Source organism: Microchirus variegatus (assembly GCF_963457635.1).
Source record: "Microchirus variegatus genome assembly, chromosome: 15".
Taxonomy (NCBI): domain Eukaryota; kingdom Metazoa; phylum Chordata; class Actinopteri; order Pleuronectiformes; family Soleidae; genus Microchirus; species Microchirus variegatus.
This window is the reverse complement of record NC_139816.1, coordinates 3,028,905-3,045,635: the sequence shown is the minus strand read 5'-3', so window position 1 is coordinate 3,045,635 and position 16,731 is coordinate 3,028,905. Positions and strand designations below refer to the sequence as shown.

The 16,731-nt window shown below is 39.7% G+C and overlaps 1 protein-coding gene across 1 annotated transcript; it reads left to right on the top strand.

Annotated features, from left to right (window-relative positions):
• Positions 1 to 5,327: 5,327 nt before the first annotated feature.
• Positions 5,328 to 15,539, top strand: tfr1b (transferrin receptor 1b; the record flags this gene model as incomplete). The annotated part of the gene is made up of 17 exons (XM_083901468.1): positions 5,328 to 5,360; positions 5,476 to 5,707; positions 7,134 to 7,335; positions 8,690 to 8,827; positions 9,162 to 9,246; positions 9,355 to 9,477; positions 9,574 to 9,669; positions 11,266 to 11,405; positions 11,498 to 11,667; positions 11,765 to 11,884; positions 13,417 to 13,502; positions 13,608 to 13,671; positions 13,745 to 13,812; positions 13,895 to 13,962; positions 14,248 to 14,338; positions 14,777 to 15,241; positions 15,327 to 15,539. 17 exons carry the CDS (start codon positions 5,328 to 5,330, stop codon positions 15,537 to 15,539), a joined length of 2,394 nt encoding a protein of 797 aa, XP_083757594.1.
• Positions 15,540 to 16,731: the final 1,192 nt, after the last annotated feature.

Below are 16,731 nucleotides of genomic sequence, written 5' to 3'. Positions count from 1 at the left end.
AAACACTTCATGGCTGTGTTTCTAAGTTCCTGCAGAATTCTATATATTTTCCATTCCAAATAAAAAAAACGCAAGATGGCGCCATTGAGCTGCGTCGCTGATGTGACGCGACCGGCAAATGCGCTTCTCTCAGGGAGGTTACGTAAGCCAGAGACGCCCGGACTGTTTTAAGTGTAACACAGGAAATCCGGCTGACGAGAGACCGCTTTAATTTTCAATGGAAAATCGTTTTTTCACGACTAAAAATCAAAAGGTAAGAGATTTTTTACAGTTGTCGTTGGGCGAACCGCTTTTAGCTTTCATTTGAGCCTGTGGAGTGTGTTTTAGACAAAGTGTCGGAGCGTTTGATCCAGAAATGCAGCGAGTGGGTTGACGCAGCGGTTCCGTACGAAGTTTGATATGTAATACGCAATTTAGTCGTTATTCGAGCTGCGTTTGTCACATTTAAAACAGTTATACAGCATTGTAGCCCACATTCTGCGGCTTAAAACCAGCGAGAGAGAGAGTTTGAAGTGACACACCATAGCAGCGTATAGTAGTTTGTTTCATGTCAAAATGCGCGTCTGCTGCGCAAAATGCGCATATGTTGGCAGGTCTGGCGTTTACTTAGTGATAATAAGTAGAAAACTAACGTTAGTGGTGAAACACAGAAACACAGTTGAAGTAAAACAAATAAAAACTTACGTTCGAGACGAACTCTCCCGCTCCTCTCGTCTGTTACACTGAATAACACGAGCCAACGCGGAAGTCGCTTATATACGGACATTTGAACGTTGCCGCGCGAATGGTCTACACCAATCAGGAAGAAGGAAAGGAAAGCGCTGTCAATTGCCGTGGGAACAACTCCTTATATGGACATCCGGTGTGGGTGTTTGTTTATAGGGCTCTTGGTAGTTCACAAACAGTCTAGTACTATGGTCCTACACTCACTGCAAGTGATTTTTTATAATTTATACTTAAAAAAACAAAACCATGTAGTTAACTGTAAATAAATCATTATCCTGCTGTAAAGCGTTTTTAAAAAAAAAACACATTTATTCTGCTGCTCCTGATACACTTTGATTTTCTTAACTCTTAACTCTGATTTGTCGTTTTTAGGTGGACTGAAATACACTTGATCTGGACTATTATACATATATGTTTCCCTATTCAAACATTTTAGAGTTTTCCAGAATCAAGGCCACAAAGGTGCAAAGTGTAAAAAAGTAAAAAGGAGATTATAAAGTAGAAAAAGTATCAAAGTACAAGAAGGTATATACAGGGGCATCATGAATAGTAATTGTCGTAACATATATATATATATATATATTTTTTTAAATGGAAACAGAAAAACCTTCAATGTCTTCATTTATTCACATTTCTCTGACATTAGTTTACATTTACGTCATCTGTGTTCCTGCAGATTTGCTTTGTGGTAAAAAACGAACAAACAAACAAACAAAAAATAAGTCGTTTGAAGCGATGACTTATTTTATTAATGATGAAACTATGAAGTCGTCAACATCAGAGTTACATCAGAAAATAAAAATTTTAACTTTGAAAATTATCATCACTTTTGGTCCATTTTCATTTGTACATTTATACACATTTGTGACACAGAGTGTGTGTGTGTGTGTGTGTGTGTGTGTGTGTGTGTGTGTGTGTGTGTGTGTGTGTGTGAGACTGATGACAGTGACCAGATTATTGTCAATGTAGTTTTATTTCTCTTTTTCTTTAAACAAAAGGCAAAAGATTGAAGATGCTGCACAGAGTCATTAAAAAACATCAACACAAAGAGGAAAATGATCCCAAACGAAAACAGCATAAAATACATTTAATAAAAGGTTAAAGATTCTAAAGACGTAGAAAGATTAAAGTAAACATTTAAATCTGGGATTATGTTCATGAATCAAAGAAAATACAGTTAAGTGAACATGACGACGGTGTTAGAGAACAACTGAAATGCCCTGAATCATGTTGTTTTTGCCCGTTTTACCTGATATAAATCTAATCAAATGTTGATTTTTCCATTCACTGACATACTGTGTCTGTGCTAATAATCAAAAAAAAATGTTGTCAAATCTAAAATTGTCTGAATGCAAACTGAGCACAAAGCTGCAGAAAAGACACTCTTGATATTTATTGAGTGTTTTATTTGACCTCAAACATGAAGGTGAACATGTTTAATATTTCTCCAACAGTTTCACTGTCACAGAACTCAGGGATTTTTATATATTATTGTCTAAGAAAAATAATGATAAATAACATTAAGTACTTTAAAGATTACAAAAACATTCCATTGAATATCATAACTTCTTTTGTAGACGTCGCTCACAAATAAAGCTTATCGTCATAATGACTATTATGGTTCATGTAATGATCCTAAAATATTAAAATAAACTGCAGACTGTAACATGACCATATTATTAGGATCAACAACAACAACGTGTTAAAAGTAGTTTCATGTGTTCACATTTATCAGTCACTTTAAGAACAGATAGATACATTCATGTGTTCATCGTCTCTTTTACTATTGTATTTGTTGTTGCAGTACCCAGAGTGGCCACCAGCACAACACACTCGTGTCTTCAAGGCAGAGCGGGCGTAGCTCTTCCGCGTCCAACCTGCAGGTGGGCGTGGCATGTGACACGTGACCGTGACGAGTTTACGGAAGGCGGAAGTGACCATATAAGGAAACAGCATCATCATCATCATCAGCAGCAGCAGCAAGCAACCGAGCGGAGCTGAAACCTGCGCAGAGGAAAAGGTACAAACTCCCTCACACTTATTCACTCACTAATTTACACCTTTTTTAATCCAAACTCGGATTATTTATGCTTTAATTTTAAGTCGAATTGTCCACACAGACATTAAACATAAGCTTTAAACTGTCGTGACGCAGCACGCGCGCCGTTTAAACGACAAACGCGGCGTTTTAACGCTCGTCTTTAAAGAAAGTCCACATTTTAGTTGTCTTTATTCACCGATTTACTCCCGTTTTTGTGCACTTTCCTCCGTCTTTTCTGTCTCTTTTGTGTGCGTGAGTTTGTCGGAACGATATTCGTGGAAAAACACGTGAAATTACATCCTTAAAAAAAATCAAGAAATTGTCTCAAAGATGTAAAATACGGTGATTTAAAAATATTGTCATGTTTGTGTGTTTTCATATTAAATTGTGCTTTGTGTTGTTGAGTCATGGCGTGATGCTGTGTCACGTAGGCTCACACCACTCCCCTGTGTTCATGCACTTATGTCGTTCAAACGACAACACAAGTCATAAAATCACCTTTTAACCTTTAAATACGAATGTATTTTTTAATGTCGATGTCAGAAATGTGCATTTTACGAACTGGATATATGTACAAATTAAATAAAATCAAAATAACAGCAGTTTTAAAGCAATAAATGTCGACTTTCTGACATTTTTATATACCGAATATACATTTTTATAGCACATTTAAGGTGTTGTAAACAACATAAAACAGGACTACAGCTTTGTTATCGATTTCTAAGTGTTTTCTTTAATATTCAGCGTCTTAAATGTGAATATTTTCAGGGTTTATTTTGCTCCATTTCACAAAAGAAATCATTAAAACTGAATAAGCTTTGGTTTGTGGACCAAACGTTTGGAGAACGTCCTCATTTTTGAGGTTTTTCCCCCTCGTTTCCTGACATTTTAATCGGCCAAACAATAAAAAATATAATATCAGAGGTAAATACGACTAAGAAAAACCTCATTTTAGATTTTCGAACATTAAAAACTAAATACTAGTGGAAATAATTGTGAGTTATGTGTTTGAATTGTTAAAATATCTCTTTGTCTCAATTTAATCACATTTTTTCACTATTTTCTAACATTTCTTAGTCTAAACAACTATTTAAGGAATAATTTAAAATAATGCAGCTGAATAAACACTGACACGGAGTGATTTACACCCAAAAAACTATACATATCTATTATTTCTGTACTGAAATCTCCTGACGTGCGTTTCACACAATCAGATATGTTCTCTATTTAAAACCTTTACCTTTAAGCTGTGACGGCGTCTGACATGTTTATGGATGAAACACAAAGTTAAGTCTTATTGACGGGAGGTGTTTATTTAGCGTTGGTGGTTAAACCAGTTATAAATGGGATTAAAAAAGGGTTTAAATGTCACTGAATGCAGCCTTTTAACACAGATTTAATGTCTTTACAATGGATTTCTGGTAATATTTTCATCCACGGTGTCCAGAATAGAGACAAAGTCGAGATTTGTAGAGAAAATCCGTTTTTATTTTGCAGTTACATCTTTAAACGGATGTCTGCATTACATACGTGTCCACGGGGACACGTATAATTAGTCGTTTGGTTCATAAAATCACCTGTTTTGTCCGATATTGTTAAGTTTTAATGATTTCTTTTTTCAAACGGAGCAAAAGAAACTGCGGAAACAGAAAATATTCACATTTAAGAAGCTGAAAAGTTGTTGTTTTAATCATTAAAATTAAACATTTGAATGGATTAATTGATTATTGTTGTAGCACTAACTTATATTTTACTGCTTAGAATAAAATATTATTATTATCATCATTAATATTAAGTCTTCATTCTGTTTGAATGATGTCGATGTGATTAATCAGTATTTATTGATTATTTTGGCCTGTTTTTGATTGTTTTGTCAAAAACTGTAGACAGGAAGTACATACTTTATTTCTACAGCTTTTTACAAAATAAAAGCACGGCAGACACACAGCATTAAAGTCAGAGCCGTTTCTTGCTATATGCGGACTTTGCAGCTGGATAGGGCCCCACGGCCACCAGGGGGCCCCCAAACTGCAAGTTCAGACTCATATTTTATTATATTTTTGAGAATTAAAAGTACCTGTCTTTATCTGCATGTATTGGATGCGTTCATTATGCATATATTTGCAAAGCATGTAAGTGTTTGTGGGGTAATCAGGTAAAAAGTCAGAAAACCTTGAGTTTGAAAAAATAGGGGCCCCCAAATAGTATCTCGCATAGGGCCCCCAAACAGCTAGAAACGGCCCTGATTAAAAGTCAAAAGAAGAGGGAAAAAACTCACACAATTACGACTAAAAATAACCTCTAAATCGATGCTCTCTTGTTTTATAGATGCAAAAACTTCAGATTTCAATGTTGTTGTCGCTCCAGTTTCAGGAAATCAGTCTGTTTATAGTGAAAACAGCCTCCACCCTGCAGACAGTTTACAGAAAGCAGAGCTCTGTTCCTCCCTCACTCCTTCACTCCCTCACTCCTTCACTCCCTCACTCCCTCTTCTCTTTCATGACACCGATTGTTCTCTTCCTCTCTCATCGTCACCGTCTTTTCAAACAGTCACAGAAACATGGATCGAGTGAGGACCGCGTTTAACAACTTGGTGAGTGTTTGTGTGTCGTCGTCGTCGTCCTCGTCCTCGTGTCGTGTGATTGTTTCTGTAATGTAATCTGTCGTTGTTTTGTTGTTGTTGTTGTTGTTGTTGTCGTCGCCTCCAGATGAACAGCGAGCGTTACAGCAGGTTCTCGCTGCAGCCGGCGGCCGACAGAGCGAGACACGCGGAGGTCAAACTGTCCGACGAAGACGACGGCGACGCCGCCGCGGTTGACGTCCCGGAGACGGCGGTCCGGCCGGACGGCTCTCCGACCGCTCTGGGTCCAGAACCTCTGCGACACAGCCGCCGTAATCTGTGCTGCCTGGTGCTGGGGACGCTGCTGGTGTTTGTCGCTGGTAAACTTCTGTGATTCAGGATTTTAAAAGTGCAAAAAGTTTAACATTTAAAGGTTTAAAAGTGGAGATTTACATCTTAACATCTTCATGCAGCATTTTATGTTTGTTTGTTTGAAGTTTATTACTGTAAACTTAAATATTAACATCTTAATCTAACATAGTAAGTCATTTTTCAAATTTAAAAGCGTACATTTAAATCTTAATCTCACGTATTATGTCATTTTTCTAATTTAAAAGCGTAAATTTAAATCTTAATCTCACGTATTACTTCATTTTCATCATTGAAATTTAAATCTTTTTTTTTTTTAGGTTAAAACTGTAAATTAAGGTCTTAACATCTTAATCTAATTTTGTACATTTAAAAGCATACATTTAAATCTTAACATTTTAATCTCACATATTACGTAATTTTTTTTAAAGGATAAAACTGTAAATTAAAGTCTTAAAATCTTAATCTCACATATTATGTCATTTTTCTAATTTAAAAGCGTAAATTTAAATCTTAATCTCACGTATTACTTCATTTTCATTATTGAAATTTAAATCTTTTTTTTTTTTAGGTTAAAACTGTAAATTAAGGTCTTAACATCTTAATCTAATTTTGTACATTTAAAAGCATACATTTAAATCTTAACATTTTAATCTCACATATTACGTAATTTTTTTTAAAGGATAAAACTGTAAATTAAAGTCTAAACATCTTAATCTCACATATTACGTCATTGTTTACAGTTAAAACTGTAAATTAAAGTCTTAAAATCTTTATCTCACATATTACGTCATTGTTTACAGTTAAAACTGTAAATTAAAGTCTTAAAATCTTTATCTCACATATTACGTCATTGTTTACAGTTAAAACTGTAAATTAAAGTCTAAACATCTTAATCTCACATATTACGTCATTGTTTACAGTTAAAACTGTAAATTAAAGTCTTAAAATCTTTATCTCACATATTACGTCATGGTTTAAGGTTAAAACTGTACATTTAAATCTAAATTAACATCTTAATCTCACATATTACGTCATGGTTTAAGGTTAAAACTGTACATTTAAATCTAAATTAACATCTTAATCTCACATATTACATAATTTTTACGGTTAAAACTGTAAATGAAAGTCTTAAAATCTTAATCTCACATGTTACGTCATTGTTTACGGTTAAAACTGTAAATTTACGTCTTAATCTCACATATTGCGTCATGGTTTAAGGTTAAAACTACATTTAAATCTAAATTAACATCTTAATCTGACATTATTTACTTTATATAACTTCATTATTTCAGTAAATGACCCTCTAGTGCTTGTTGAGTCCAGCTGAGTGACTTAATCCAGTTACAGTGACAGTAAAGAACACATGACGTATTTAATTCACTTTATTTGCCTCCTCCTCCTCCTCCTCCTCCTCCTCCTCTGTGTTTTTTAAAGGATACCTGGTCGGTTACGTCAGTCACCGTAAACTGGAGCCGGTGAAACCAGACTCGAGCGACGCCGTGGAAGCTGAGCCGCAAAATCGAGCGTCTGAAACAACCAAGTTGGCGCCACCTACAGATTTACCTCTGCAGTGGTCGGCCGTCGCCAAGACGCTCGCGCAGAGACTCACCAGTCAGACTTTTGACAAGACGCTCAGGTAAACATCTCGTTTTTACACAGAGACGACACAAAGGAGACGGAGGGAGGGAACGATAATAATAATAATAATGTGATTATTTAAGGGATAATCTGGTTAATCTGGTCAGTCTCCTCCTCTTTCTCTGCATTTGCTCTATTGTATGTCCCACCGTCATCAGGAAGGTCACTGCTCCGTATCCTTAGAAACAAACTCGACTATAATCTAATCTAATCTAAAGAATAGTATTCTTCTTTTGTTACATGGAGCAAAGCAAACCAGGTGCAAATCTTCACAGTAAGAGGGGAAAGTAGTGTAGTATTCATGTTGTGATTTAAAAAAAATAAGATAAAATGGGTGTATCTACTGCCCCTCTGTGGTCAAACGCAGCTACTGCATTCATTGGTTTTCTCAGTCTTCACTAAACGTCCTCTTCTTCCCTCTCTGCTTGGCCTCTTGGGTTCAGTAGATGAAAAATATGATGCAAAATATATATATATATATATATTTTTTTTTTAATTCCACTCCAACAGATCGATTGATTTAATATTAGTAGAAGAGTAATCGATAAATGAATAAATCAGCCCTAATAAGTACCAGGATTCAGCACTGGTTTGTGTTTCTCAGTGTGTGACATTGGATAAGAGCGAGTGGAAGAATAAAATCTATGAACATTAACATGATAAGTTTGATTAGTTTCATGCTACGTTAAAAAAAAAAAAAAAAATTAGGAGGTGAAATCACTTCTTCATCCTATGGGAGAGAACTAGTGCCACATGTATAACAAAACAAAAACAAACAAAAAAACACCAATATAAAACAGCATGAATCCTGAGTTTTTTCTGAGTTCAATCTCCGAATATTCTCAGAATTCTAACTTTAATCCCAGAATATTCTCAGAATTCTAACTTTAATATCAGAATAATCTAAGAATCCTAAATTAAATCTCAGAATATTCTCAGAATTCTCATCTTAATCTCAGAATATTCTCATTTTAATATCAGAATATTCTAAGCATTCTAAATTTAATCCCAGAATATGCTCAGAATTCCTATCTTAATCTCAGAATCTACTCAGAATTCTCATTTTAATCTCAGAATATTGTTAGAATTCTAACTTTAATATCAGAATGTTCTCAGAATTCTCACTTTAATCTCAGAATTCAGATTTTATTAAAAAATAGAGGAAATGCCTTGAATATACCTGTAATTCCTTTCACTATAAAAACTCAACACAGAGTTTGACCCATTTTTCTTGATAAAGTTAAAGGGAACATGTTTTGCTCCTTGTCCGTCATGTAGTGTGTTTTTGTTTGTATCTTAAATGTGAATAAACTGTACAGTAGTATGATCACATTTTACTCCTCTTTTCCCAGGGACTTTAATTTGTCCAGACGTTCAACAGGAAGTGTGGAGGACGAGAGTCTGGCGATCCGCGTCCAGGATGAGTTCATGAACCTGGACATGGATCCATGGACCGACGTTCACTACGTTCAGCTGCAGAAGCCAGATGGGTAATAATCTGGTTATTCATTATTATTATTATTATTATTATTATTATTATTATTATTAGGCTCATGTTCTAATTCAAGGAGGTCATTTTTTTTAATGTCTTCCTTCTTGTTGGCCTGTTGGGGGCGCTGTAACTCTATAACTGATTTTTAACACTTTTATTTGGAAATTCTGTTAAATTTCCTCACAAATATGGTTATTTGTGATATCATGAAGGAATATTGTGATATAATTTAGACGTAGATGTATTTTTTTTTTTTTACTGCGTATATGATTATGATAATAAACCTTTTTTATATTCCGTATAAATACAATTATTGTGTCATTCTGTGGCAGCAATCGTCCAAACCTCGTCATTTTTGGGTCCGACGACTTCAAGCCTGCGGGGTATTTGGCCTACAGTGCCACTGGAAGAGTTCAGGTGCGTCTTTAAGCCTGAGAACACAGAGCGGTTACGTTTTTAACTGTACAGTATGTATATATACAGAGGATGTAAGAACGTGGGGAATACAGAGTTTCCTGTTCACAGGGGAAGTTGGTGTACGGCAACTACGGCCGTCGCCAGGATCTGGACGCGGTGCAGAAGAAGGACGTCGAGCTGAAGGCCAGTGTCCTGCTGCTCCGGAAGGGAAAGATCACGTACGCGGAGCAGGTACGCCGTGCCGTACGAAGTCAAACCCAAAATAGTGCAAAATTCCCAGTAATGAAGTTCCCTTCGTTACATTATGTTTTGTTTGTTTTTCGTCAGGTGGCCAACGCTGCGGCGAAAGGTGCCGCCGCTGTGCTGATCTATCCAGACAGTCAAGATTACAAGTATGACGGAAACACCGCTCTGTTTGGGCACGTACGTTTAACACGAAACACACAACGCTGTATGATAAAACGTGACATGATAAGTCACTGTATGATGTACTACATGATACAATAAGACATTTGCGGTGAAAAGAGGACGTTCTAATGATTTTTTCGTCTTGTTATTAACCTAAAATGCTACGTTTAAATAGCACAAGAACACAACATAGGGACAACAGAGTTTACGTTAAAGCCACCGTACTCTCTATTTAAGATTTTGGGATTTTCTAGAAAATGGGATTGTTAACGGTCTACTGTTTGATATTTTTATGGTAGAGCAGTTTTTTTTGTGTGTTTTGTTTTAATGAGGCTAGGCACATTAACGTTAGCATGCGTTAGCGCATGACGCGCTTCCATGAAGACTGACCGGAATAAGACGCACGTGGCGTCATGTTTATGTGCCGCGACACCGGAGTCCAGGCACCGTTTTACTAGTTAGCTTTGTTGGCCGCGTTAGCTCCTTTAGCGCCGTTAGCGTTAGCCTACAGTCGAACTGGAGCGGTCTGTTTATTAAACGGAAAAGAGCAGCGCTACAAATGACCAGCGTACCTGTGTTTTTAAAGTTTAGCGTAACTTTAGAGACTAATTTTAACAAAACGGAAGGCATTGACGTTGACACCGCTAACGTGCCCAGCACCAGTTTAAGCAAGGATGCTAATGCAGTCGGAGACAAGCTAGTCACCAAAGATCAGGAACCAAAAAAACAGGAATGATGGGAATCTACAGGCAGTTTCGTGGAAACCAATAATTGTTTTAAACTACTTTAGTGATATTATATTGTGTGTATGTAAAGCCTTACTGTATTTTGACGGCAAAGAAAAAGATCTCGTGCGAGACACGTTTCCATGACAACTGACTGGAAAAAGACGCCTGTGACGTCACGTTTACGTGACTCCCGATTGTTAAAATGAGTCTCTAAAGTAACGCTAAACGGAGGCACACATACGCAGTAACACAGGTACGCTAGTTATTTGTTAGCGCTGCTCTTTCCCTTTAATAAACAGACCGCTCCAGTTCCACTATAGGCGCGCTAACGGAGCTAACTGGTAAATGGTAAATGGTGCCCGCGGCACGTAAACATTCCTGGTGCTGCCCGATGCTTTTCCAGTCAGTCGTCATGGAAACGCTCCTGCATTAACGTTGACGCCTTTTTTTTCGTGTCGTTTCCGTCTGGGCGTGGCCTTAATGGTGAAGTAAGTAGTTTATAGTGACATCTAGAGGAGAGGCTGACATTTACAACAACAAACTGCTCCTCTGCTCACCCCCTCCCTTCCCTGAGCGCTACGGTCAAATGTCGTCTTTCTCCGTGGTGCGGGCGTACGGTCAGGTACTGGTGCTCCTTTATCCGATGTAAAATACGCGTGGTCATCCGTTCTAAACGCGTAAAAAGATCCGCTCTCATTCTCGATTTGTTCTCTCGGGTTTGTCCATACAGGCTCCCGTAGAAACATGGCGTCGTGGCAATGCAACAGCGGCCCCGCGACCATGTTCTTTTACATGACTAGACACATAATATGTATACAAAAGTGGATTTTGGGTCATATAAATACTACGCAGTGTCCCTTTAACTTGTCCGTGTCTTCATCAGGTCCACCTGGGTTCCGGTGACCCGTACACTCCCGGATTCCCCTCCTTCAACCACACCCAGTTCCCTCCGACTCAGTCGTCCGGCCTCCCCACAATCCCAGCCCAGACGATCACCTCCAACATGGCCGACACTCTTCTTCAGTAAGAGCCGAGCTCATCTTCACACAAACGCACTCCATGAAGTGAAAAAGACCGTTTTTCCCCACACTCTGTTTTTTCCGTCGCCTCTGCAGACGAATCGGCGGCCCTGAACCCGACGCCAGCAGTGGATTCAGCGGCGGCTTCCCCTCGCTGTCCTACAAACTGGGAGGCATCGAAAACGTCACCGTGGAGGTGAACAACGCGCTGGTGAACACGAAAATGCGCAACGTGTTTGGCGTCGTCAAAGGATTCACCGATCCTGGTACAGCTAAAACATAAGTGTTTTGTTTTACACTAATCGTCCCCGGCGTGATTTATGTTTTCTTTTATTCCGATAATGTTATTTGTGGCGACGACAGATCTCTACGTTGTCCTCGGAGCTCAGAGAGACGCCTGGGGTAAAGGTTACGCCAGAGCCAACGTAGGGACGTCTGTGCTGCTGGAGCTCGCCAAGGCCTTCAGCGAGATGGTGAAGAAAGGTAAGAAAATGTCAGGCAGAGGAAAAAAGCACTGAAACAGTCTACTCGCGTAAAAGTATCACCGGTTTGATAAAATTTCACTTCAGTACAAGTAAAAGTACTGCTCTACAAATGTACTCGAGTTACTGAGTTAAAAGGACAAGGGAACACAAACCTCACATGAACTGTTTTTAATGAAAAACAAACCTTTACACAATAAAATATGTAAACTCATCACGTATCAACGTTAAAGGTCACAAATGTTACTCACTCAGGGACATGAATTAACGCCAATTCACCTGTAATCGTCGTTCGTTTACCTGTCCTCACCGTTCACTCATTCACCTGTCCCATCACCCATTCATCTGTCCTCACCGTTCATTCACCTGTCCTCGTCACTAGTTCACCTGTCCGAGTCGATTGTTCATTCACCTGTCCTCTTCACCCGTTCACCTGTCCTCATCGTTCGTTCACCTGTCCTCATCGTTCATTCACCTGTCCTTGTCACTCGTTCACCTGTCCTCGTCGTTGGCCTGTCCTCATCACGCCCTTCATGCAGGCTTTTCTGTTCCGTTTCCTGTCAGTTTTAATAAAAACAAATCCGATATTGTTTTTGTTTTGTTAAAGGTCACAAATGTTACTCACTCAGGGACATGAATTAACGCCAATTCACCTGTAATCGTCGTTTGTTTACCTGTCCTCACCGTTCACTCATTCACCTGTCCCATCACCCATTCACCTGTCCTCGTCACTGGTTCACCTGTCCAAGTCGATTGTTCATTCACCTGTCGCCACCCATTCACCCGTCCTCATCACTCGTTCACCTGTCCTCATCTCTTGTTCACCTGTCCTCATCGTTCGTTCACCTGTCCAAGTCGATCGTTCATTCACCTGTCGCCACTCATTCACCTGTCCTTATCGTTCGTTCACCTGTCCTCATTGTTCGTTCACCCATCCTCATCACTCGTTCACCTGTCCTCTCTCACCTGTCCTCGTCACTCGTTCACCTGTCCCATCGCCTATTCACCTGTCCTCATCGTTCACCTGTCGCCACCCATGTACCTGTCCTCATCGTTCATTCACCTGTCCTCGTCACTCGTTCACCTATCCCATCACCCATTCACCTGTCCTCATCGTTCACCTGTCGCCACCTGTTTACCTGTCCTCATCGTTCATCACTCGTTCACCTGTCGCTATCCATTTACCTGTCCTCATCGTTCTTTCACCTGTCCTCGTCGTTCATTCACCTGTCCTCTTCACTCGTTCACCTGTCCCATCACCCGTTCACCTGTCCTCGTCGTTCATTCACCGGTCCTCTTCACCCGTTCACTTGTCCTCATCATTCGTTAACCTGTCCTCATCGTTCGTTCACCTGTCCTCGTCACTCGTTCACCTGTCCTCGTCGTTCGCCTGTCCTCATCATGCCCTTCATGCACGCTTTTCTATTTCGTTCGGTTTGAATAAAAACAAATCCGATATTGTTTTTGTTTTCACCCTTTAAAGAAAAAACAAAAATAACTTTAATTTATACTCATATTTTAAATTGATCCTAGATCGGTTCAGGCCGAGGAGAAGCATCGTGTTTGCGAGTTGGAGCGGGGGAGAGTATGGAAATGTTGGCGCCACCGAGTGGTTGGAGGTAAGAACTACAAGACTTTGCAACACCTCTAAATAAGATGAATACGTCATCTACTGCAGTAGAAATAATCTTTAATTCATTTGTGTTTGTGTTTGTGTTTTTTAGGCTTACATGTCCTCCATTGGCAAAAGTGTGTTCACTTACATCAGCCTGGATGGACTGGTGATGGGTTCGTACAGAACTGTACCGAATATCCCCGACATTAGTTCTGCTCGTGCTTAACCAAGTGTTTTTATTTCCAGGTCGAGGCAGCTTCATGGCCTCAGCGAGTCCTCTGCTCCACAGCCTCATCGAGTCCACTATGAAAGAGGTAAACACACACACGCACACGCACACACACACACACACACACTGTAATCCTGACGGTAATCTGCTGTCTTTTGTCCGCACAGGTGAAGAGTCCTCTCGGTTCTGGGACCGTGTACGACATGGTGGGACAAAGCAACTGGGAGGCCAGCGTGTACGTTTGACACGTTTGTTTTTGTTCGTTTTAAATGTTAGTTTTGTGAGGATTTAAAAGTTTGATGAAATACTTGAACTGCTCAAATCTGGAGCTGGATTTTGTTATTTTGGTACCAGGTATAGATTAGATCTCACAGTTACTGTCAATAAAATGTTACAAACACTCACGTATAACTAAATACAGTCCTAATTTATATATTTTAGAGTTGTGAAAACTTAAAAATGTTTTTAAGGCTGCAAAACCTGGGGAAATAAAATGTTATCAATGATCTTGTTTTGACAGAATGAAGCCCATGTCCATGGATGACCCTGCTTATCCCTTCATAGCCTTCTCTGGAATTCCCTCTCTGTCTTTCCACTTCACTTCCCCTAACGTGAGTCTTATTACTCCTCAAAAAATGTGGTGGTAAAACAATTGTACTGCAAAATAATGCCAGATTTGCCATTTAATTTTCATCTGCGCCAAAATATTACGGTAATTTTACTCGCGTGGTTGCAGGTTGCAAGCCGGCCTGTTTTTGGACATCGAGACAAAAACCACAAACAAATGTTATTTAAATATGTTTAAATACACACAATCTGATGTTCATGTACAACAACCTTGTTTTTCTTCCTTTTAAATCGTTAATACGCGACTTTAACATGCAGTAAATTGTAAATGACTGCCAGATATTGAAAGGTATGCTGGGGTAAAAAAAAAGACAAATTCTGTGTTTGGTGAAATGAAATTCTGTGGTTTGACTTTCAAAATAACATAAAGATTGATGTGTGTGTCGTTATGTCGCTAACATTGTATTCATTCGTGTCCAAAGACCGAGTCGTACACGTACTACGACACCAACCTGGACAACAAGGATCACCTGGGTTACCAGACCAACCAACGCACCAGCGAGATGACGGCGGCGGCGGCGCAGTTCGCCGGCACGATGGCGGCGCGACTCGTCCACGACCACCTGCTCGTTCTGGACGTGAGCCGCTACGGCGACGTGATCGACGCGGCGGTGAAGCTCGTCTACAACCACATCAAAGCGCTGCAGCGGGTCAGTCTTTTTGAAGGATTGTTTATTTATCCAGAGACGGGATTTTGTGCACTAAATATTTTTTTTACGTCGAATTCTCTTCTTCAGTCCGGTCAGCTGAAGGACCTGGATCTCTCGTGGTTGATCCGAGCCCGAGGTTCTTTCTACCGCGCCGCAGAAAGCATCGGCAGAAGCGTCGCCAACAGCGACTTGGAAAACGCCAAGTCCTGTCGACGCATCAACGACAAGCTGATGACGGTCAGATAACGTCCGCCGTGCCGTCACGTCGTGCATATTTAACATAATAGCTCACACAATCGTCGTCTTCTTCTTTATTTCCCAGGTGGAGCACTTCCTCCTCTCTCCGTACGTGTCTCCCACTCGGACTCCCTTCCGTCACGTCCTGCTCGGCCGCGGCTCGCACACGCTGGCGTCCATCGCCGAGACGACCGACACGGAGCAGCTCCGCGCGCAGCTGGCTCTGGCCACCTGGACCCTGCAGGGCTGCTCGTACGCCATGGTGGGCGACGTCTGGGACGTCCACGACGAGATCTGAGACGGGGCGGAGACGAGTGTGAGTGGGCGTGGCAAAACAAAACGCTATTCAGGTCGACCGTAGAGCACAGGGATGCGTTCAAAACACTCAAAACTCCACAGGTTACATGTAACAAACATCCTGGATGCAAAGTATAAGCGATTGGTTTTGGCTCACATTTAAATGAATGTTCATTGAATTTAAACGCATGACGTACGGAAGAGTGTTCGTGCCACAGGTGAAATAAAAATTTGAAAGAAAAATGAATAAAACCGCACGAATTCTGAGATTAAAGTCAGAAATCTCAAGGCACTAATACACTTCCGTAATAACGGAACATTTCTCAAATATCTAAAACTTTACATCCGTGCAATTTGTAACGAAACCAAAAAAAGACGGAGAGGATCAGTCGCTACGTTACGAACTGAGCAGAAGCTCAGCACTCTACGTGATCAAACTCTTCTGTGACTGTTTCTGATGGAGAGAGAGCCCCCTGCTGGCAGAAATTACATTGGCTTTTGAAAATAAGACGTGTTAAAAACTTAAAACTCCACAGGTTTCATGTAACAAACATCCTGGATGCAAAGTATAAGCAATTAGTTTTGGCTCACATTTAAATAAATGTTCATTGGCGGTCATGTGACACTAATGTCAGTTACGCTCGCTAATCTCCGAGCAAGAATTGAATTCAAGCGCATGACGTAAGGAAGAGTATTCGTGCCACAGGTGAAATAAAAATTAGAAACAAAGAAAAATAAATAAAAAGGCGCGAATTCTGAGATTAAAGTCAGAAATCTGAGTTTGTCTTTGATCTAAGAATTCTGACTTCAATCTCACACGTAGCACTAATACACTTCCGTAATAACGTAACATTTCTCAAATATCTAAAACTTGACATTCGTGCAATTTGTAACAAAACCCCAAAAAATGACGGAGAGGATCAGTCGCTACGTTACGAATTGAGCAGAAGCTCGTGATCCCACTCTGCAGTGATCAAACTCCGTCTTTTGTGACTGTTTTCGATGGAGAGAGAGCCCCCTGCTGGCAGAAATAACACACTGTGATCAAATGTATTGAATATTATGTTATTTTAATATTTAAAAGCATGAACTATTACCTTAGTAAAACGAGGAATAGATCTTTTTGAAGAAGAAGCTTCATCTTCTGCCGAGACCATCGACTCACTGAGAAACCTTAATTTATACTAATATTA